At 40.2% G+C, this 22,575-nt stretch overlaps 2 protein-coding genes across 2 annotated transcripts in view; both read left to right on the forward strand.

Moving 5' to 3' along the window:
• CEP126 (centrosomal protein 126) overlaps positions 1 to 1,699 on the forward strand; it is a gene marked incomplete at both ends in the record, with an annotated part of 62,208 nt that extends 60,509 nt beyond the window's left edge. Inside the window, one exon of the mRNA XM_079548006.1 lies at positions 1,533 to 1,699. Within this exon, the coding sequence (XP_079404132.1) occupies positions 1,533 to 1,699 (167 nt within the window). The remainder of the gene's footprint in view (positions 1 to 1,532) is intronic.
• A 585-nt stretch (positions 1,700 to 2,284) lies between these two features.
• Positions 2,285 to 22,332, forward strand: CFAP300 (cilia and flagella associated protein 300; the record flags this gene model as incomplete). The annotated part of the gene is made up of 7 exons (XM_079548017.1): positions 2,285 to 2,394; positions 2,766 to 2,847; positions 4,681 to 4,753; positions 8,936 to 9,102; positions 11,265 to 11,437; positions 17,573 to 17,639; positions 22,207 to 22,332. The coding sequence occupies 7 exons, from the start codon at positions 2,285 to 2,287 to the stop codon at positions 22,330 to 22,332; spliced, it is 798 nt and encodes a 265-aa protein (XP_079404143.1).
• Positions 22,333 to 22,575: the final 243 nt, after the last annotated feature.

The raw sequence follows: 22,575 nt of genomic DNA on the forward strand, positions 1-22,575 counted from the left end.
CAGTCCAAGTGCCTAGAACTGAATACTGATATCCTTGCTGATGCTGGAAGTCATCACTGCACATAATGCTTCCTATTCTGTGCTCTTCCTACTCTGAGCTGTGATTCTGTGATTTCAGTACTAGAAAAAATAATTTCTTTCACTATTGTGTGATGACAATTATCCCTTTCCTCCTCTGTTTGGCTAATTAATGCAGCTTAACTATCCCTTCAAGATGCTAAAGACTTCTGCCAGCAGAGCAGGAGCTGCTGCTCAGGTTCTTTGCCACCTTGCCTGGCAACAGATGCTGATCTGCCTCCTGCTGATCCTTGCCTCCAAGACTGATGCACTTCACAAAGGTGTGGCAAGGCCAATTCTCTGCAACTAGATTTTTGTTTGCCAAAGAAAAGCTCATTTGTTTGCTTTCTTTTTTTTTCAGGACCATAAAACTCTTCAAAATCATGTGTAAGTAAATACATGAAAAATGATACTGAAAATAGATTTGGCAAAGAATGAGGCACTACTATTGCTTAATAGAACACACTTACAGGACTTTGCAGAAAAACATATTTTCCTCCTTCAAAATATCTTCCCTGAGACCATAAAATCCTGAACAGCATGAACTTAAAAAAAAAAAATAAAAAATCAAACTTTTATGTTTAAAAGAGTACTATGAGTACTAAAGGGTACTAGGCCTGATTTTCTGTTTTGTGATATGTGAATGACAGCACAGGAAAATGAGGTTAGTGTTCAAACTCAAAGTCCCAGTCTAACTTTTATTACTGTGAACTGCTTAAGATTAGAAATGTTCAATTGTAGATCTGCAAAAGGTAGATTGCACAATATTAAAGGCATTAATTTCATAGCGTAGATCATCCTGTTTTGATCCTCCTGAGCCAGTCCTCAAGTTCTTACTCATTTCTTTACTCCTGAATCATGAAAGCAGTTGAATGCTCTTGATTTCAGTGAGATTTAAGCATACATTTGTGTTTTAGAACAATTTAAGCCCATGTTTGTTGATTCGACACAGAAATCAGAGAAAATCCTGACCAAAACCAGTATATATTTTTTCCTTTTTTTCCTTCCCTCCTTCCCATTCCTCTTGCCTTCCCTCCCCTTCTCTTTCCACTTTTTTTCTCCTCTCCTTTCCTTTCTTCTCCTTTCCTTTCCTCTTTTCCTTCTTCTTTTTCCTTTTCTTTTTTATTTCTTTTTCTTTTCTTTCTCCTTTTAGTTTTCTCTTTTTTTGTCCCCCATATTTGAGTCTACACATCTTGAAGCTGAGAATGCATGTGTTTGGTCATTGTTGCTACACGTCACTCCCTGCCCAAACCAGTTCTTTCACTTGAGCTGTTTAATTTGCAGCTAGTAATATTAGTGGCAAGAGGAATTTACCATAAGGGGTAACGCTGGAGTAGGTGGAGACATGATGAGATTAAGGTTATAATTATTTGTTGCAGGTGTCACATTTTCTGTTTGCACTTAAGTACTAAGTAGAAAGGCACATTTTTTGTTCTATCCCGTGATATTTTTTTGTTTGTTTGTTTGAACCCTAGAGTTAAATGCACGGGATGTCCTTCAGTGGTCAGTGCCCATGGCTTTATCTCTGTTCTCCACTCTGGTCTCCGGCGCACGCTGTGCCTTCGCGAGAGCTGTAACTGCTGCTGAGATTCTCAGCAAGCGGCCCGCGGTTTGCCGAAGCAGCGCATCCATGGGGAAATGACGGTTCTGTGGAGATTTCCAGCAAAGCAACAGCTGGGTTTGGAGCGGGGTGGACTGATGGAGGATGTAGCAGAAGATGTGCAACAGCCTTCAGCTCTCGTTGGTGTCCCTGCCGAGGGCAGGAAATCCCCCACATTTTCCGGGTGTCTCTGCATTAAAAATAACTTCCTTCGGTAACAACGTCCTGCCTTTCAATTTCCCACTGGGAAAAGCCTGGAAGCACGTCCTCACGTCTCTGAGATGGCTCAACACCCTGGGAAGTGGGAAGAAGCTCTGATTCACCACCGCTTCATCATTCCCGACTGAGGGCGTTCCTCATTCGCTTTGCGGGGTTCGGTCAGCCGCGGGGTCCCATTCGGGGCCCGAGTTCTCCTGGCTCACAGATAGGAGTAGAGGGAACGGGGGAGAGGACTGACGTTGAACTGGGAAGATTTATAGCGAAAACCGAAAGAAATCCCGTCAGGGGGAGGGCGGACGGGCGCGCGGCGGAACGCTCGTTACGGGGCCGAGCCCCGCGGCGGGAGCGGGCGGCTGCGCACCCCGCGCGGCGCCGTCCCTATGGCAACCGCCGCGGAGCCGCCGAAGGATGGCGGCCGGGGAGCGGCGGGGTGCGGCGGGCTTCGCGTTCTGCCCCCTGCCCCAGAAAGCCTTTCCCTGCCTGCAGGATAGGAACGTCCGGGAGCGGCTGCTCAAATGGTGGGAGGGGGGAGGCCCGCCGGGCCCCGGGACGGGCAGGGCGGTGGGGAGAGGCGGGGAAGGCGCGTGTGGCGCGGAGGGTCGCTGCCGGCTCGGGCTCCGCGGGGCCGCACTCTGGCGCCGAGGCGAAAGGCGCTGCTCGTCCCCGGCCCTCAGCCCGACGCAGCCCGCGGTGCTGCCGGGCGGCCGCCGCGCCCGCCTTCCCCTCCGAGGAGCGGTGAGGGGTGTCGGTGAGGGCGGAAAGGGCAGAGGAAAACCGCGAGTCCGGTCGGTGCGCTGAGCACCGAGTGAGCGAAGCGCCCGGGCGGGCCTGCGGCGCGGTAAACAGCCAGTGCTGTGCGCGATATTGCTGCTCGTTTTCTCCATTTCAGGTCAATGCAAGGCAGTATCGCAGCACAAGCGTTCAGCTTCGACCAGCAGTTTAAGCCCTATCAAAAGGATGAGTTCGTTATGGTAGTTTTGAGCTCTTTATATATTGAACACTTTTCGTTCTCCCACTTTGAAATGATACCTGTTGGAAGCCGACGAGATGAAAAGTGCTGGAGTGGTGTTACTGCTCCCTGCCTGCTCGCTTTCCCCTTGAAAGCAGGTGATGGAGGCACGGTGCCCGAAGTCGTGTTTTGTGGGCTAACTGTGCTGTTCTCTGAAAGTATTTCAGTCTGTCCTCATGTTACTCTGTTCTAAGACGGAACAGTTTAGTCATTCCAGCCTCGGAATGGCAATCTGAATTGGATGCTGGCTTTAGCCACCACACTTCAAGTTGGGAAATCTGCCCGAGGTCTGACTTTACACAGCTTACGTGCAGTCTGTCTCTTAGCTCACAGCTGTGACTGCTACGCACTGGTAAATACACAGTGCAGCCAGGCGTGGTACCACGTGTCTGAAAATTGCAATGTTTTTAAATTAACTGGATACCTTTATTTATGGTAGATTTGTGAGCTTTCGGCTTTCTGAGACTCAATTATCTTGCTGACTTGTTCTCGACTTGTCTGAAAATCTGTTCATCTGGTTGCGAGTAGAAAAAAATCACAGAATGGTTTGTGTTGGAAGTGACCTTAAAGATCATCTTGTTCTACGCCCCTGCCATGGGCTGGTTGCCCCGCACCAGCTGAGGCTGTCCAAGGCTCTATCCAGCATGGCCTTGAGCAACTCCAGGGATGGGGCAGCACAGCTCTGTGGGCAGCTGTGCCACGGCCTCACTGCCCTCTGCCTGACATCTACCCAAATCATCACTTCAAAAACAGCATGTTTTTGGCTTTTTTTTTAAACTTTGTTGACTTAGAAACTTTTTATTCAGTTTATGTCTACTTTATATTGCTGTCTTGGTTGAATAATTGGGCCTCTTGGTATTTTAAAGGAATTCAGATGGAAACGTACCAATATTTCATCTCCCACTGAAAAACATTGCAAATGATTGAAGTTTTCCAAGTATGCATTTAGGTTTTCAACGCTTGTCTCTTTTGAATTAAAAGTTTTAAAATTTCACTAAGAAATGATAAATTCTCAGTAGCTGTCAATTAACTGAGAGTGAAAGGACCATTATTTTACATAGTCTGATCTCTCTGTGTCCCTGAAAGGTGATAAAGAGATTTGATGATGTGGAGACTGAAAAATCCATCATTTTCTTTAGCAGTTTGTTAGTGATTTTTCACCCTGGTTGTGAACATATGCATAACCGTATGTTTTCTTAACTGACTTATCTATCATTTAAACTTGTTGGCTGTCAACAATACTATGCATTTTTCTTTTTTATTGATATGAATTATTAAGATGCAATATTCAAATCTCACTGTCGGATGTTTTTTCCATCCCTTCAATAACATAATTGGGTATTTTGCATCTGTTGAATCATTTCTGTTTACGTTTGACCACGCTTCAACTTTATTTACAAAATGTAAATTTTAGTATTTCTTTTTTTTTTTTTTTTTTAATTTCTAAAGCATTCCATGCAGATGTAGAAATCTTTCATCCTTTTTTCCTTTTTCTGAACTTCCAAGGATTTCTTTAATCTTTTTTGTCTGTTATTGGACTGTAAATCCTTAATGTAAAATCTTCGTATTACACATATAGATGCTGGTGAGGATATCTTGCATATATAAAGGACTTGAGCTACACAAAGTTACAGAAACATGTATCTGGTGGTATTTGGTATCAGACTGAAAGATCACACAGCATGTACTTACTAATTGGATCCCTGCAGTTTGTTTTGAAAGAATCTATGGCACTGTCTATGATGATTTTACGTTTAATTAAATTAACTCTTATTCTCTTATTTGAATATTATAGGCGTTTTTTAATGATCAGAATGTGATCTCCAATTTAAAGTTGCTCTCAGCTTCAGGACATTGGACTACATTGGGTAACTTTAGAATAAATTAATCTTTTAAAAATATCTGTGTTGCAACTATTTTCTGCTCATTTACCACTTTGTAATGACAATTCATATGTCTGTATCTTCATCTGATTGAAGTATTTTTAGAATGACTTCTTATCCTAAATAATAAAAGGATTTTTATTTAGTTTGTTACTAAATTGTCAAATTTTACACATTTTTTCCTTGATGCCTGCACTGATTCATAAAACAAGCTACTAAAGCTATTTTTGCTCAGTTCTCCTGACCGTGTATGCAGACATTATCAACTTCTTCTTCATTTGAACAAACTGAATTATGATTCTACCTTATTTGGAGATAACATTTCAGGAGAGACATTTCTCAATAGATGCAGCCACTTAACTTAGGGCTGTAGGTTACTGTTCTCTTACAAATTAAAGTCGAGTGAACAGAAGATTAGATAGTGTATTTAGACAAGCTCAGGGCTCTCTATCCCTACCATAAAAGTTATCTAAGCACAGACGATGATCCGTATGATAGGTTACTGTAGTTGCAATTGTGGCATAAAATTGACTTCTTATTTGTTACCATATCGTTATATACCTATAATGCTTGATTATAGACCTGTAGATGCAGGTGAGACTGTGAAGGAGGTCCAAAACCAAATAGCATGTAATTTTATAGCAACACTTGAAATTGCATTTTTGATTATGTAAATGAAAAAATGGAAACTGCATATGATAACATGATGGGATTTTTTATGTAATGTGAGCTCTGCTATCTCCAAAATGATTCTCTTTAATAGGAATATTTTGGAAGGGTATTGCATGAAGTCCTTCATTCTTTTGACTTGTCTGCAAATAATTTACTGTGTGTGAATATTTCACAGGGCACTGGGAATTTTCTAGCTTTTCCATTTTGTCTCTGGATTTGGTATACAGGTTTTCCCCACTACAAACTATCTGGCTATTAAAACAATTAAATTACATAAGAAGTGGGGGAAAAAAAATCTCACATTCCTATTCAGGTACCTCCTCTTTACTCTGTCAGGCAAAAAGAGGACAGATATGTTTCAAAGCATGGGTAAATCTTTTCCTGCTTTGGACAAGAATCTTTGTAGACTATCTGTCAAGCCTGTAGTGAAGGTCAGTAGGTTACATACCTCATGTTAAGAGCGGAGGGTCACTGGCCAAGTATCCCAGCATAACTCCTGATTCTGCTCAGTCTTCCTCTGTACAGAAGTAAAGCATTTTGTTCTGAGGACTGGAAGAGTTCCCTTTTTAAATCCTGAACAGCTGGTATACCCCATTTGCTCCTAAAGATTCATCTTCCCTTTCTTTGCCTATTTTTGGTGAGGAATGTTGGCACATTTTTCTATACTTAGTCTTCTTGTGCATTTTTTGAAAGTATAGTAAGAATTTGCTTTGAGTAGGAGGTACAAAATCATCTGGTGTTTTCTTCTTCAGACACTCCGATATGTTAATCCAGATATACAATTTACTTGCCAGTACGGAGTACCTTTTTTAAAAAAAGCTCCTATTCCTGAATGAAACATCAGAAATTGGATTTCATTGCTTTGTGGAAAATCTGAAGAAAATGATACAATATAGGTTGACTCTAATACTGTGTTTAGTGTCTTGCAAACAAAACAGTGAGATTTCATTGCAGGGGATGGTGCACCATGTGAGTGGGCTTTATGTTGGTTCTTAGCAACCTCTCCCTTCTCCCCAGCATGAGCTGGGGCTGAAACTATTTATAGACTCACGGAAAAAATCTGTCAGCTTTCTATAAGACATCAGCATAATGTTACTTTACAAAGGAGAGTTTTTTCATAATCCTGCATTTTTCAGGCTGCCGTCCCCTGTTACCTTCTCAATGAGAATGTATTTGCTTTATGAATTCAGTGCTTGTGGTTTCACTTTCATATTTATCTCCACCTCTTCTCTGTTACTTGTCCATCTCCTTTCTCTAAAATATGTCTCTAAAAGTTCCTTATTGCTCTTATTTTGTTGTCCAATCTCAGTTTCATTCCCTTTCTGCTGCTTTTTATCCTCACCTTTATTTTATCAGACCATAATGTCCTCAGTCTCCATCTGTTAGATCAAATGGTGGTGCTCTCCCTGGGGAGAGCAAAGCATCCCTCTCTCATCAGCTGCCTTACGTGTTGGGATTCCCAGTAGAATCCCACAACAATATTTCTCTCAGTGACACTTCAGGTAAAGAAACAAGTTTATTCTCTTTTATTTCTTCTGATTAGACAGATACTTCATCACTTCTTCTCACACTGTGCCCTTTTGCCTGTGTGGTAGGGATGTTTTTTCCTTTCTTCCCAACCCTGTAGCAGAGTGCATGAGCGTTCTTCATGTGCTTTAAGCTTCCTTCATCTCTTACTCTCATATTTCTAAAATAGAAGCAGCACAAGGAACACATCTGATGCATTCCCACTTATGTATCGTCTCTTGTATTTTTAAATAGCTTCAATGAAAACTAAATAGTGGTTTTTCTTTTGACACACTACTGGCCTTGCACCTGTCAGCAGTCTGAGGGGGCAGGACTGTATCTGCTTAAGCTCAATTAACACTTGAAAAGTTATCTTCAAAGGGATAGGGATGCTTGCTTTTTTCCCCTAAGTAAAAATTTAGTATTTTCCTAGGTAAGACTCTAAGTTGTGATAGGAACTTGAAGCTCTAATGATTTCTGTCTTTGGAATTGGGTTTAATAATCTGAGAGGCAATCTTAAATCAGTATTTTTTAGAGTGCTGCTGCAGGTTTTCATTTACAAAAATTCTAGATGTCATTTGAACCTATAGAACCTGTACACTGTCAAGCTGCACCTTTTACTTTTGAAGTACCATTTTTTTATTACTGAGTACTGAACTTGCTTTCTATATGTTCTATATCAGCTGTTCTGTAAATAGTAAGTTGCACAAGGTTTCCCTGAGGTACGAATCTTTTTTAAATAGTGGAGGAATTCTAGATATGTCTGATCTGGGGTTTATCTCCCATATACCATGTATGTGACATGTTCATTTAAAAGTATATTGGCAGCACTTTATAGATGTCCCAGAACTAAGATGTTTCACTTCAGTACTTCTCAAGACATTTCTTCTTCCTATTTTATGGCTCACTTTTATAACACTGTAAAACTGGTCACTCTTTTCCAGGAAATTCTGAATCTCGAGGTTCAGCTCTCAAGTCTCAGATGGAGAATAGGGGCTTCCAGTACATTCGAACTTTTCCACTTGCAGTTTACTTTTCTGAACTACTGAATAGGACACAAACCCTCTCCCTTTCCCCAATACAAAAGCCTGTAATAGCTCAGTTTCTTATAACTTGAGCTGAATAACTGGGAAAATATAAGATGTCTCCTTTATTTCAAGTCATTTGATATCTGATTTTTATTAATCTTGAATCGGTTATTGATTCATAGGTCTTTACAAAACAGTTTCTATGTTAGAGGCTGATTTAGCTTGTTTTAAATCTCATAAAATTAAATTTCTATTCCTGTGGAAGGAATCCAAAGCACTAGAAGTTAGAGGAGCCTGTGGGTAAAGGACTGGAAGTTAGTGAAAATGAATAAATCGGTGAAGAAAAAACCTCTTTTTCCCCTTAGGTTATAAGGCCTGAAGTCATGCTTTTTCCATCTGGTGGTTTCGGAGGTGTAATTTGACTTGATAGTTTCTGTATGGGCAGCTAAGAGAATGTCCAAAACATTTGTTATTGTTTTTTAATAACCAAAGGTACCTTTTTTCATGCCATATCTTTGGATGTGAAGCTAAGCAATTAAACACCAAGCATTTCACTATAACTCACTTTCTCTACATCATATTGGCATACAAGTTGTTTTTTGTTTTTTTTTGCTTTGCTTTTTTAGCTCAAATAAACATATTTTCAAGCATATTTTCAAGCTCCTCTTTAATTGTTTTTCTTAGAGTGGATTGGATAGGTGGTAGGAATTCTATGGATTTATGAATCAAAATGCTGATCTGAATTAACCTATGAATAATTTCTATGGATAGTATCTGGGAGAAACGTCAGGGATTGTTGGAAACATAGAGGGAAGAGAAATGTTAGCTTATGCGACGTGTGCAAAGATCAGGATCAGAAGGAAGCGATACATGGGCTTAGAAGCATTACAGTTCATAGACCCCCCTCTTTTTTTTAATTTATCGCAAAAGGCTTCAAGTGAATCTTTCCTTTCTATTCCAGATTCCAAAGTGACGAAAATTGAAGCTACATTAGTGCCTTGTACACAGACTTCCATGTCTTTTTTTGATCGGCTCTACACTGAGGGAATTGTTAGAGAAAATGGAGTCATTGTAAAATGTTACGATGAATATTACGATGATATCCTTATCTCTGATGAATTAAGGAAGGTCAGTACTGCAATGAGTAACCCTACAACGCTGTGATTCTGTTAGATACTGAAGGACACGTTTCCAGGGTTTTGAATTTTTTTTTTTTCTGGCAATGCCTTTGAAGATAAAAATGGGAATCGTTACCATGTGATAGAAATGACTGAGGCACTGCAGTAACCGAGAGTGTCAAGATATGAAGCTGTTTTCCATTTGGGCCCTCTTCCCTCTGTAAGTGGGAGAAAAAGGTAAAAACAATTTCCACCTGCCCTTTTAACAGTCAGTCACTGCTTGGGTGTGTGTGGAGAAATCCAGATACTCTTTATCCTAGATGGGGAAGACAAATGGTGCCAAGGGAGAAGTCCCATGGTGCCCAGACCTGCAGGCTCACCCAACTGTCCCTCCAGCTAATGAAATTGTGTGCCCTTGATAGCTACATCCTGAAGCATTCCTGGCTAGGAATGCTGACCATATCATATGTGAAAAGTATCGTGATATTTTGAGCTGAAACAGAGGAGAGAAAACTAAGAAAAGGAAAATGATTTTGTAGTGCAATACTGGAATTACGTATAACCCTTAAGTACAACAGGCCTGCAAGGTAAAAATTCTTTTTGTCACATTCCAATGGAGTTGTCAGAGAGCAGATGATTCTGGAAAAGAATCTAAGAGTGTCACTATCTTAATCAACATATGTCTTCACTGTGTTTCTTTTGACTTCATAAGCTAAAACAAATTTTTATTACTTATGTTTGTTTAGCATTAGCAAAACACAGTGTGGGAGAACTGGATTTTGCTCTTCCTTGTATACATAATCATCTTAAGTACTTAATAATTATAGAGTTGCACTCGTTTGCACTTGGCAAATCCTTTGAAGACGATATGTTTGAACCAGTGACACTGGTTACAGGATGTGACCTGAAATACTGGTCTGTCTTGTAAAGTTCTGGGAAAAGGAGAGATCTCAAGCTCAGGTTTGAATTTCAGTTATGGTTTGTAGCCTAGCAGCTCAAAATACTTTCTATTTACTTACAAGTTGGGTGTGTGTGAAATGTTTTCTGAAAATTAAGTGTATTTGACGTAATAAAGTTAGAGGCAACATTTAAAATAAGTAATTGGAGTTTTGGTCTCTTTTCACTTTCCTTCCCTTGGAAGAAATCCACGTGGCTGCTTTTTTAAGTTGAAAGATTCATGTTTGTTAGAAATGATGACTCCTACTCATAAGACTTAAGATGGCAGAAAGAATTAAGAGTCAAAATCTTCCACAATCAACTTCAAAGCTGCAGGCTAAATTAGTCAGCACTCTAGGATGGTAGACTGTAGGGGGCATCAGCTGCAAAACTTCATGTTTCATTCCTACCCGCCATGGCTTCTTTTATTCCAGCCAAGAAGGAGATTGTTGTCCTGGCCCTTTTTTGCTCAGACATGCAATGATGTTATACAGAGGGCCACACAGCACTAAGCTCGAATCTATCTTAGACCTGTTTGTCTGTATCTGTGCTGCTATCTGCAGTTTGGCTGATGTGACTCAATCATTAGTCGTGCTCTTACGGTTCCTGTCCACCCGTACAGCTGGCAGTGTTGGGACTAATCTTGCAAGACCCTCTGTGTTCACATAATATTGGAGCAGAAGATGGGACACATGGAAACAACTGGATGGCATGTCTTGCTTATCTGCACAGCAGATTAATGCTCACTGGAATTGGCAGTAAAGAGTGCTGTGAATTCCAGTGATTTCCTCTGGGATTCCTCTAGGAATGTGAGCTAACTGTGTAAGTTTAGAGGCAAAAAGCAAATGTGGTCAAAATTACCAAAGGCAAACTAATCAACACTGATCAACTGACCAAAATAGCCAGATTATTTTCAGATTATTGATTGTTTCATTTGCATGGTGAGCATTTAACTAATGTATTACAGGACTCCTGAAGGATCTTCCATTAGAACTCATGAGCACAAATTTGACAGTCTGTGATTCTGCTTCTTACTGTATCTATAAATTTTAAACATAACTGAAAGAAGCATTTAGAAAAAAGCACCTACTTCCATCCCTACCTCATATATTTTATATGAACACAAACTCTGTATGACATAAAGCAAAGTAGCTGTACTGTTTATATACTTCATCTCAAATAAGGTTTTTCTGTTTTGTCTATTTTACTACTTTTATTATTTCCTTGTTCCATAAGGTTTTGCTTCTGGAAGATTCAGATCATTATGACATATTTAGTGAATCAGACCGCAAGGAATTTCTGTTCTGTCTTTTTAAACATCTTTGTATTGGAGGAACTCTGTGTCAGTTTGAAGATGTACTTGGCCCATACTTAGAAACTACAAAGGCTTTATATAAAGACTTGGTGAGGTGAGTGTTTTCACTTTTATACCATTGTGTGTGTGCGTGCTGTGCATAGGTACTTTGTGTCAGTCAGTGGGATTGTTCAGTCTGGAGAAGAGGAGGCTCAGAGGAGACCTCATTGCACTCTACAACTTCCTGTGATGAGGAGGGGTTTGGCCTCTTCTCCCAGGCAACAAACAGGATCTGAGGAGAAGTCCATAAGTTGTATCAGAGGAGGTTTAGATTAGACATGAGGAAGAACTTTTTGTCTCAGAGGGTGGTCAGGCACTGGAATGGCTGCCCAGGGAGGTGGTGGAGTCGCCATCCCTGGCAGTGTTCAAGAGGCGCCGGGATGAGGAGCTGCGAGATATGGCTTAGTGCTTGTGGTGGCAATGGTGATGGGAGGACGGTTGGACTGGATGACCTTGTAGGTCCTCTCCAACCTTGTGATTCTGTGATTCTATGATTCTAAGTGTGCATTACTGCTTCAGACATAGGGCTGTTATTTAATAAATCTGCAAGCTTATTTGCGTTCAACTATTAAAGTACTCTGAAACAATGGTAGTAGTTCAGTGGCAAAATATATGCAGTTATAATGGCAGCTGTCCTTTGTAAAATCTTTTTGTTGTATCACACAAACGACCATCGGTGTTTTGTATTTCACTTTTGTTTTAAAGATTTTTGTTTCCATAGTCCTCTAATGAAAACGTTGCATGCCATTGGAACTAGGTTGTGTTCCCACTGTCATTGCTAAAAAGTCAACAATTGGTCTTGGGTAGATAGCCTTGCACTACTGCCGAGCTATACTGTTTTAGGATTTAAAAATTGAAACATGTTAGTTGAAATGTTTAGTAAATCCATCTAATTATTGCTTTTTAAATTAAAAATGAATTTTGGCATGCTTTATTCCAATAATATACTTTTTGTAAAAATAAGGATGGTAGAATCTGACTGTTAGGATTAACCAGTGAGCTAACACTCACTTTTTTTGCCAGGACTGCTGTATAGAATTGTTAATGTATGTTGTGATTGAGATTAGAGGTGACTGACTAGAGATGCCAATTCAGAAAAAAAAAAAAAAGCCATTTTTCAATTTTTCTCCCATACGAGGATTCTTTAACTAGCAACATTTCTTACTTCCTTCTTAGTGGGAAGTGGAACGTAATGGTCAGTTGTGCAGAGACTCTTTCCTGTCTGAGCTGATGGGAATGTGAAGGTCATTGATAATACTACAAAAATGTTATACTATATTCTTATTCTCTATTTTACTACTCTTACTACATTTTGGTAGGACATGAAGAACAATGTGAACCTAAGCAATGGAAAACAATTACAGATCTCTGAAATGTGACATAGTATTTATGTTATCAGACTTCTTGTACTTTGTAATGTATTAGAATGAACCATACAAAGACTTCAAATTACTTAGAGTAGGATTTCTTTTCTATTCAGCTGTATCGCCAGGGGAGATTCAGGCTGGATGTTAGGAAATGCTACTTTTCTGAATGGGTGGTCAGGCAGTGGAATGGGCTGCCCAGGGAGGTGGTGGAGTCACCGACCCTGGAGGTGTTCAAGGAACGTTTGGATTTTGTGTTGAGGGACATGGTGCAGTGAGAACTATTGGTGATGGGTGGATGGTTGGACTGGGTGATCTTGTAGGTCTTTCCAACCTTGGTGTTTCTGTGATTCTGTGATTTAGAATGGTCTGAATATCAACTGTTATTTCATCTCCTGTTTAAGATTATACACATGAACATTAGAAAACAAACTGTAAGTTATATTCCTCGTTAGATCTGTTCTTAAAATGCCTTTCATTAAACAAGAATAAAATCTTTCTATCTGAACAAAGATGAAAGGATTAAAGCCAGTGACTCTTAGACACCTGAATATCTCTTGACTTGAACCAAGCCATTCACTTTCTTGCTTCTTTTGGCTGCTGTTGTTTTTCCTGAACATGTCAGTTTTGTTCTGAGCCACTCCTCATCTTTCCCTTCATGTCTCCCTAAGCCTTTTTCCCTTCTTTTTCCTCCTGTAAACTGATAAGGATGTTAAGTAGTTCTTATTATCCAGTCCCCAAATCCCCCCCCAAAAAGGGAAAGCCCCTCACCTTTTTTGCTTTTTCTATTTTCTCAACCTGTTCCCTATTTTCCCCTTTAGGTATTTTCTCTTTGTGCTACATCTTCCCTTTACTTTATAACAGCATAAACTATTTCCAGGTCTGATTGTTTTTTGTTTTTTTTTTTTTGTTTAGTTCGTTGGCTCTGTTTGTTTTTTGTTATTTAACGTTGTTTGTTTTTGTTTTACTGTTTTCAGCTTGCTTTCTGTCCATCAAAGTTTTAAAATACACCTATCCACTCCTAATGATGTAACTGTTCTTTGGTATTTATCTACTGTGTGTCTCTCCATTTTTGTGCCTGCAGTGTCTGTCGATTTCTCACTGCCAGGGACAGGTATTCACACTGCTTACCAGTTGAAAAAGTGAGCCACAAGATAACTGAATCTTTTATCTTGCTCCTTTGATATTAAGTTGATGTCTAACCAGAGGAGCTTTCAGTCTTGACATTTCCGACCTTCTCTCCCAGATCACAGTCACATTTATCTCTTCCTTTCCTTCATTTCATCCTGCCTGTAGTTTATCCGGAATGTGAGGTGGTTGTTGCTGCTGTTGTTACTACCTTATTAAGAGAGAAAAAGCCATTAAAGGGTGAGTAATACAGCTTTGAAGAGGTACCCTTGTACACCAATTTTGACTGAATTGATTTCTGATTTCCAGTCTGCACTGTATGTTTTTTTACTTCATTCTTTGCACAAATAACACCATACAGAAAAGCAATTAAAATTACTTCCTTATGATCTCTGTAGTTTCAGAAACAACAGTTCACAGCAGCAGTGGTCCTTTAAATTCTTTAACCAAACCGTTCACCTTCAAACTTCTGTCGAAGCCCAACTATTTTTAAATCCTTCTATTCTAGACAGCTACCCTCTGCCTGCTTTTGTTGCATCCTGAATTGCAATCTTATTGGATACATTCTGCTCTTTGAAATATGATACTGAAAACTTATCACAGTGTTAAGAAATTCTGCGGACTGTACTCTTTTTAAATTATTTTTGTCTTGGCAGCTCCTGAGCTTGGTAGAAAACAAATGGACAGGACAATAATTACTGGCTGTTAGCGAATGTGTGTTGAAACATTGGCTGGCACCGATGGCTTTAGTCAAATCGTGATATAACTGTAGACATGTACACACGTTGGTGCTTGGTCCACAACAGTTTTTTCTTAAGCAAAAGAGTCTTGATATGAAGAGCACCACAAAAGTGTAACTTCTGCAGGATCTGCAGAGTGGCAGACCTCCTAGGAGTCTTTACCGCTTCTTTTTCTTACAGCTTCTTCTGGTTGATCCTGAGTTCTGACTGCAAGGCACCAGAGCTCAAAATAAAGTCAGCATTTTGTTTTCCTAAAGCATCTTGACATTTTGTTTTCCTAAAGCACTCACAGGCATATGTTCTTATTATGATAGAATTTGATAATCTTTTGGAATTAACTGCTGTAGATATTTGACAAGCACAGCTAAGAAGTTTCAAATAAAAGTATTAAGAGATTTTCTATTTTGTAAAAAGAGTAATTTTTTCACAGTGAATTTACTCACAGTTGATACAAGCACAGCAGTAATTATCCTGTGACCAACTGAAATCCATCCTGATTTTCAGCCTGTCGTGTTCTATGTCACCTGAAGAAATTAAAAACATTTGTAGCATTTTTGCTTTAGCTAATTCATTTACGTGGCAGAAGTGGGGCAATGAAAACATCATCTGTTAAACTCTGTGATCTTCTGAATTGATAAATCTTGTCTTCTGTACCTGAGTCCTGTCTTTTCTGACATTGTTGCTTTCTGGTGACAACCGCTGTCGTATCTTCTCAGTATTGTTCTCTTTATTCCTCGGTGTCCTTTCCCCTGTGATAAGTGAATTTATGTGAAGCACTGGGTTGTTTATTTAATGGTTGGAAAGCCTAATAAAACATTGCCAGTGAGTAAGGTGAGAATGTAATTAGAACTCAAAGTGAATTGATCCCCGATGAGGAAGTTTGCTCATTGTAGCCAGAGGATAGATGCACATTACAATGACAAAGGAATTTCCATTTTCGATTAATGGTTTAGGAGTTAACAATCTGGAAGAACAAAGTGGATATTGAGACAGTGTTTTAATGGAAATACTGTTCTTTTCAGGAAGAGAAGGTATTCTTTTTCTAAAATCTTTTAGGAAAAAAAAAACCAAAACCAATAACCCCCACACAGCAGAGCTTGTCAGACGGAACATCCTGGCTTCTTTCGAGCTATCAAGAGCAGAATCTCATCTGATTTTGGCAGATATATTATTTTGCCCTAAAAGTTAATCAAAGCATTAGAAATAAACATGGCTTACAGGAAGCTAAGCAAATGGGGAGGATTTCTCCAGGCAATGGAATAAATAAGATTTACTCTCTGTCACCCTTTGCTTTGGTATCCTATGCATAACATAAGATTTAAGGAACCTGAAAGTTTTCAGATAGAAGAAAATGAAGCCAGAGTAACCTAAGAACAGAGGTAGTTTTTGAGGCTGGATGTATATGGCAGAAGTCGCTGAGCCCAGACCTGCTGTACCTTGGTCAGAAACTTGTCACCCTTTCAGCAGACACGGTGCTGCAGTTTACAGCCCAGCATGTTAGCATAAACTGACATCTATTTTAGTTTATCTTACTATGCTGCTCTGTAAACTGCAGTGGTTCAGAAGCTGAGTCACGAACCAGTTGAGCTGTCCCTGCTGGGAAGATGGTAATCTCTGGAGGGGTGGTAAGGCAGACAACTGGGGCCAGTACCAGTTTCAGCACTGTTGTCTTAATCCACTGTTGTGTATATCAACATGTGAGTTACAGCAAAAAATTCTGAGAAAGCCTCGTTACTGACTCACCACAGGAAAGAACTGCTTCACAGTACAGACTTAGTTCCTCCACAACTGTCATTACTTTGCAGATGAAATCAGTTGAAGTCATTTTTCAATTGGTTAAAAAAATAACGTGGGTTGGGTTTTGTTTGTTCTTGTAAAAAGCAGCTTTGTGAAAGCAGTAGTAATAGGGGACTGCTGTCATAGCTTGGAGCTGGTTAGGTGGACAACTGGGCTGCTTTTAACACACCCTCTTGCAATTTGGCTATTCTGTGACCTTTCCCAGGAACTGAACCTGTTTGTCACAAGGCCGACTCTCAGCAGATTCTGGGAACTGTATAAATATGGAATGTGTAAGGGCTCAACTGCTCCACGGTGCATCAATTTAAACAGCAATCTGTGCAATCAGATCAACTGATAGAAGTGTGTGAGCTAACTAAAAAAGAAATATAAGAATCACTTAAAGAAGACCTGAGGAAAAGTAACGTATCTTAAGATATCTCAGTTTAAAATACATTGCTGAGGTAATTGGCCTCTCTGCAATAACATCTTAGTGTTGGTAATATAGTAATTGGTTAGTAATAATATCTTAGTATTGGTAATGGTGATGGAAGAAAAGTCAGACTTCACAGCACATCTGGAATATGAAAATTCAGAAAAAAATACCATCCTAATTTGTATAGCTGTCTGTATATGCAACATTCTAAAGGATTAAAAATGAATTTTAAACAATTATATATTAAAGATAACCTTAAGTTTGCATTTCTTTATAAATTCTGCTGATGCTTCTTGTAGTCCCTGTTAAGATGCAGTTTACATTACAGCTTTTTCATGAAGAATATGTGAAAAGATCTTAAAAAAATGTTTAGCTGAATGACTTTTCTAAGCTGTCAGAATGCAAATTTTATATTGGACTCATTTAGGCCTGGTAATATTGCTGAGATTTAGTAGCTGAGAACACTGACACAACCTCAGATGACCAGATTCATTTTCATTCTATAGTTTTCAGCTGTCATGATATCCATGGTGTCTAAGAGCAGTAATATGGCTGCTCATGGTCAGTGTAACATGTGTTGAATTTTAACCATTAATTTGAACTTGATCAATTCTGAGCAAGGCACAGTGTGTGTGTTAAAAATATATTACACAGTGCGTGTGTTAAAACTGTATTTAGTGAAGGATTGCAATGATGTGTGATTCCTGTGATTAATATTAAGTGCGTATCATTCCCTTGTATTTCAGTGTTCAAAAGAATCCTGAAACAAAAGAAATAAGCATTACTTCTACTGTCTTCAGAGTGTCTGCATATGTAAGTATTAATTTTTGGCTGCAAGAAGATGCATAACTTAAAAATACTGAATTTATATTTACACATATTACATTTTAAGGAGTTGTTTTTCCATAGCTGTTTTTTTGGTTTTGTTTTTTAATTCATGAACTCTGTGCCTGATCTCATCCTGCTTGCACTCTTGAATAACTCTTCATCAATAATCACCAGCTCTCTAAAAATAGGTTTACTGGATTACAATTTAAGTCATAAGAGTCATCCAGAAACTGGTTTATAAAAAAAATATATTTATTTAGGACTGAGTAATTCTATTTTTAGATCTACTTGAGATAGAAATAAGGATTAATAAGGATTACTCGTGACTTTGTATGGTTCTGTTTTTAGAAATGTTTCTAGAGCTGTATGAGTAGCCTGTACTGCAACTGTTTCTGTAAAGACTGCAAGGAAATGTAGTGTACAAAAGGTTGAGGGCAGCGAGATGTCTACTAACCTCTCTTCCTCTCTGTAGACAAGTCTCACTCCTTTCTGTTTCTCTTGCAAAATCATCACGTTTGCCATCACAACAAATTTGAGAACTGGTTGCATGTTTACTAGATTCAGCATATCTGTAATTTAATTGTTAACTACTCCAAAGCCTCCTTGAGTAACCAGAATACGTAACCAGATAATGTTCCCACATCCAAAAGAAATAGCTGATGTCATTTCAGACTGCACAAACTTCCCTTTGGCTTACCAATAGCCCGGTTATTCATTTGTGGGTCATCGTCTTTTAAGTACTGTGTGTAATTCAAAAAGGTTTCTGAAATGTTTTCTACAAATAGGCACTTTACTTATGGATCACAATTCATCTTGCTACCAGGCTGCAGGCTTCAGTAAAAAAAAATACCGTAAAAAAACAAAACTCTGATATTTTATTACTGCTTTTCTCCCATTTGCTTGGCAAATGCATTGATGTGTGCTTTACATACTCCTGTATTTTGGTAGATATTTAGATATTTAAGAGCTTCTTTAGCTGTATTTGCCATACATCAAATATCATCAGCATTAAAAAAAAAAAGAAAGCAACCTTCAGCAACATTTTGAAAACAAAATGGATGGGCAAAAGAAAACCCAGGATAAATACAGAGCATGACACCCTCCCATAGGGGGAAATTTGGCTTTTACTGCATATTCTGTAAACTTGTGAGGTGGAAGAGCACTTGGAAACTCTGCTTTCCACTAAAGAAATCCTGAAGAATCTTCCCTCAGAACATAAGAAGTCCCAGACAAGCAGCTCTGGGCTGTTTGGTGGTTCTGTGATCCCAAACTCCTAAAACTCTACTTGGAAATTCCAGGCAGGGTACCTACCAGAACACAATTTTGTGTGGTTCTGAGGAAAACATTCACTCAAGATGACCTATTTCTGCAGTAGATAATTTGCAGCTATTTTGTCAAATGAACTCAGAATCTGAGGTGGGATCATTTTAATGCTGAGGTAACAGTTTACAAACCGTATTCTCTTGGTTTGCATCTGAAAGAAATGGGTGTAACCTCCTAGCCTGACGTAAAAGAAAGCTGTTCTGCTAAAAGTGAGCTGAAAAGCAGCCAGTAAGTTAGAAGAGTCCAAACTGATCTTTGCAAACTGAATTAATAAATGGACAAATAAATACACTTCATTTGTTTGCAGAAATGCAAGTGGAATCAGAAATTAAGTGTTTTATATGATGTCATCTTGACAGCATCGCTTTCCTTTTATTTGGTTTTTACATTGTGGCCAGTAAGCCCTTCTTTAGGAAACTGTCTAAAAAAAGAACACCACTAAAATTGGGTAATACAGAGGTTGAACCAGCTGTCAACAATATTGTATGAACATTGTGAGTCATGCCTCCTTTTCAACAAGTCTGTGTCCATAGATACAGAACTGGGTAGTGTGATCGTATCAAAAACAGTGATGGAAACTGATGATGAAAGGAGTATGGCATGGTTAAAAGCAGTTTAGAACAGAGTAGTCGGATCTCAATATTTCAGAGTGGTAGGGTGTCTTTATGAATGTCTGTAGATCTGTTTGGCATCAAAACTTTGTAGAACCGATCATCATGGGAGAAATACTTTGAATCTTGTGAGCAAACACTAGCAAGAGTGAGTAAGCTCTGGTGCTGGCATAAAATGAAACTGTCTTATAGCTGAAGTATTTGGATGCAAATTTCTTTACCTGAACCCCAACTGTAGCGGTGCTGGGAATCGATGTGATAAATGGCTCCTTCAACACTTCTTTTGAACTGACGGTTAAGCAGTGCTGTTCTGAGATGCTCAGCAATATCCTTATTTCAGCTGTATGCTGCACGTTTCAGCCATCTGCAGATTACCTGTATGCCTACGAATTAAAAACAAAAAGATCCTAGTCTGTATCAGTAAATCAGCTATTACATCCATTGCATGTCTGAACCAAACTGCAGATTGAATTGGGATGACTCTTAGTCCACGTACACCTACCCCTTCCTATAATGATCAGAGTAACGCTAGTACGTTCTAGTGCTGTTACACTCAAGTCTTTTAGGTGCTTTTTCTTGTTGTTTCTTTGTTTTAAATAGCCCCCTAACTAACTAGGACAGATTTAATAACTTGATTAGATTATTTTCCTCATCCCAGGTACGTTATATTCTGGAATTTCCTGAAAGCTGGTGAGGGGTCTGGAGCACAGGGCTTATGGGGAGCGGCTGAAGGAGCTGGGAGTGTTCAGTCTGGAGAAGAGGAGGCTCAGGGGAGACCTCATTGCTCTCTGTAACTACCTGAAGGGAGGTTGTGGTGAGCTGGGGTCGGCCTCTTCTCTTGTGTAACTGTGATAGAACTAGAGGGAATGGTTTCAAGCTGTGCCAGGGGAGATTCAGGCTGGATGTTAGGAAATACTACATTTCTAAAAGAGTGGTCATGCACTGGGATGGGCTGCCCAGGGAGGTGGTGGAGTCACCGACCCTGGAGGTGTTCAAGGAACGTTTGGATTTTGTGTTGAGGGACATGGTGCAGTGAGAACTATTGGTGATAGGTGGATGGTTGGACTGGGTGATCTTGTAGGTCTTTTCCAACCTTGGTGATTCTATGAAATACCATCAGAACTTAATTATTTTTGTTCTTAAGTTGATGTGTAAACTTCCAGTGTGCAGCTGCTGCCTTTAAACAATAAAAAATGGAGTGGAGATTGATTGATTCAGCAAGGACTGCTAATTGGGATCTTCAGAAGCAATACAAATAAGTGTAACCAGCAGTTGTATCCCAGTGTCAGTGTTCTGAGTTACGTCTGTTTTGTGCATGAGCTGAGGTCACTTTTGGGTTACACTCCAAGGCACTGTGATGCTGAATGATGTTACGTCTTAAAGCTTGCTCTCTTTACTGCAATAGAGAATCCAGTATCTGATACACATGGATCCCCATAAAACATCTATAAAGAGTTAGGTGTCTAAACCTGACAGCTATGGATCTTGTGTGCTGGGTTCTTTAAAAATAGAATGCTATTTTTAGCTGGCAGCATTTGCCTACCATCAGAAAATGCTGTGAATACACATCTCAAATCTCTACCTGTCTTCAACAATGCTTTTATGGTGGTGCTTATCTTAATTTAAGATTTACGGTCTTGAATAATCACTCAAAGGAAGACATCACAGCGTATAGCAGGGGTTTCATCCTCTGAAATAACAGGAGCAAAATTGGGGTGCCTGCAACAGCTACTGGATGCACTTCACAGAAGGTCCTGGAAGCAGAAATCAGAACCCAAATCTTTTCCTTCTGAGCTGACAGTGATAAACAAAGGGAAGGTTGCAACTTTCCTGATTCTTTAGTCCAAAAAGGTGTTGTGGGGCAGGAGGAAACCATATTGTGTTTTCAGAGACATGATGTGTGAGCTACATATCTCTTGATCTTTTGGCTGCTCAATCGCCAGACTGAATGCATGAAAACCCAACCAACTGAACCTCCAAACAATCCCCTCAGGGTCCTGGGCTGTGCTGTGTGTTGGGCTGTGCTGCCCGGGAAGCCGGGCAGCAGAAGTGGGTGCTGACCTGTGGACCCACTGCAGCCTGCTGTCAGCTGAGGGAGTTCTTCCAGAATTGGGTTCAGAGCAGGGTGTCCAGGTTCTCCTCGCATACTTTGTGACCAATGGCACACAAACTGCTTTCAGTAACAGCTCGGAGACATTCAAAGCATTACAGAGGGGTTTTCCTTAAGTGCCAAGTGAAAAACAATCATTGGTAGAAGGGCTTTATGCATTAATATGCAAACCTATGTTTTGTATTTTAATGGTATATGATGGGATCTTTGTGTATTTAATCAGCTGGACTTTAGGCTCCAATCCTACGCTTATGTGCTTAATTCTACATTTTGTATTAACATCGCGTTCATCACAAGGTTATAAAGTTATCGAGGTTGATGATCTGCATTTTGTACTGTGAGTATTGTAACGGAGACAAAAAGCTACTGCCATAAACCACAGCGTTCCTTCCATTGCGCCGTAAGTTCGTCGGAGTTGAGCATAAAGCTGCATCGCACCCCGGTTTCACGGAGTCTCCCGGCGGGACCCACGCTGTACGTAACGCCGCCGCTTTTTCCCTCCCCTCAGGACGGCAGCGGCCTGTGCTACCCGTCGCGCACAGCCCACGCCCAGACCTTCTGCTATCTGCTGCTGGACCCGGCCCGGCGCCACGTGCACGCGCTGTACCACCGCTTCGGGGGCGGCGGGCGGTGACAGAAGGCTTCGTGCGAGGCGCGTGTCAGGCACGGCCCTCGCTGCTGTTTTCCTGGGGTTTGACCCTCCTGCGTCTTTCCTTACTTTTTCCCGAGTTTTGGCCAACCTAATAAAAGTAACTTCTCCAGATGTGGCGGCGCGCGCGTCCCTTCCAGCTGCAGGGCCGCTCTCCCGCCCCGCCGCCAGGTGAGGCCGAGGCCCGGCGCCTCGCCGCCTCGCTCCCGCGGGCGGCGTCGCGCTCCC

This window comes from Tetrao urogallus, assembly GCF_951394365.1.
Source record: "Tetrao urogallus genome assembly, chromosome: 1".
Lineage (NCBI taxonomy): Eukaryota > Metazoa > Chordata > Aves > Galliformes > Phasianidae > Tetrao > Tetrao urogallus.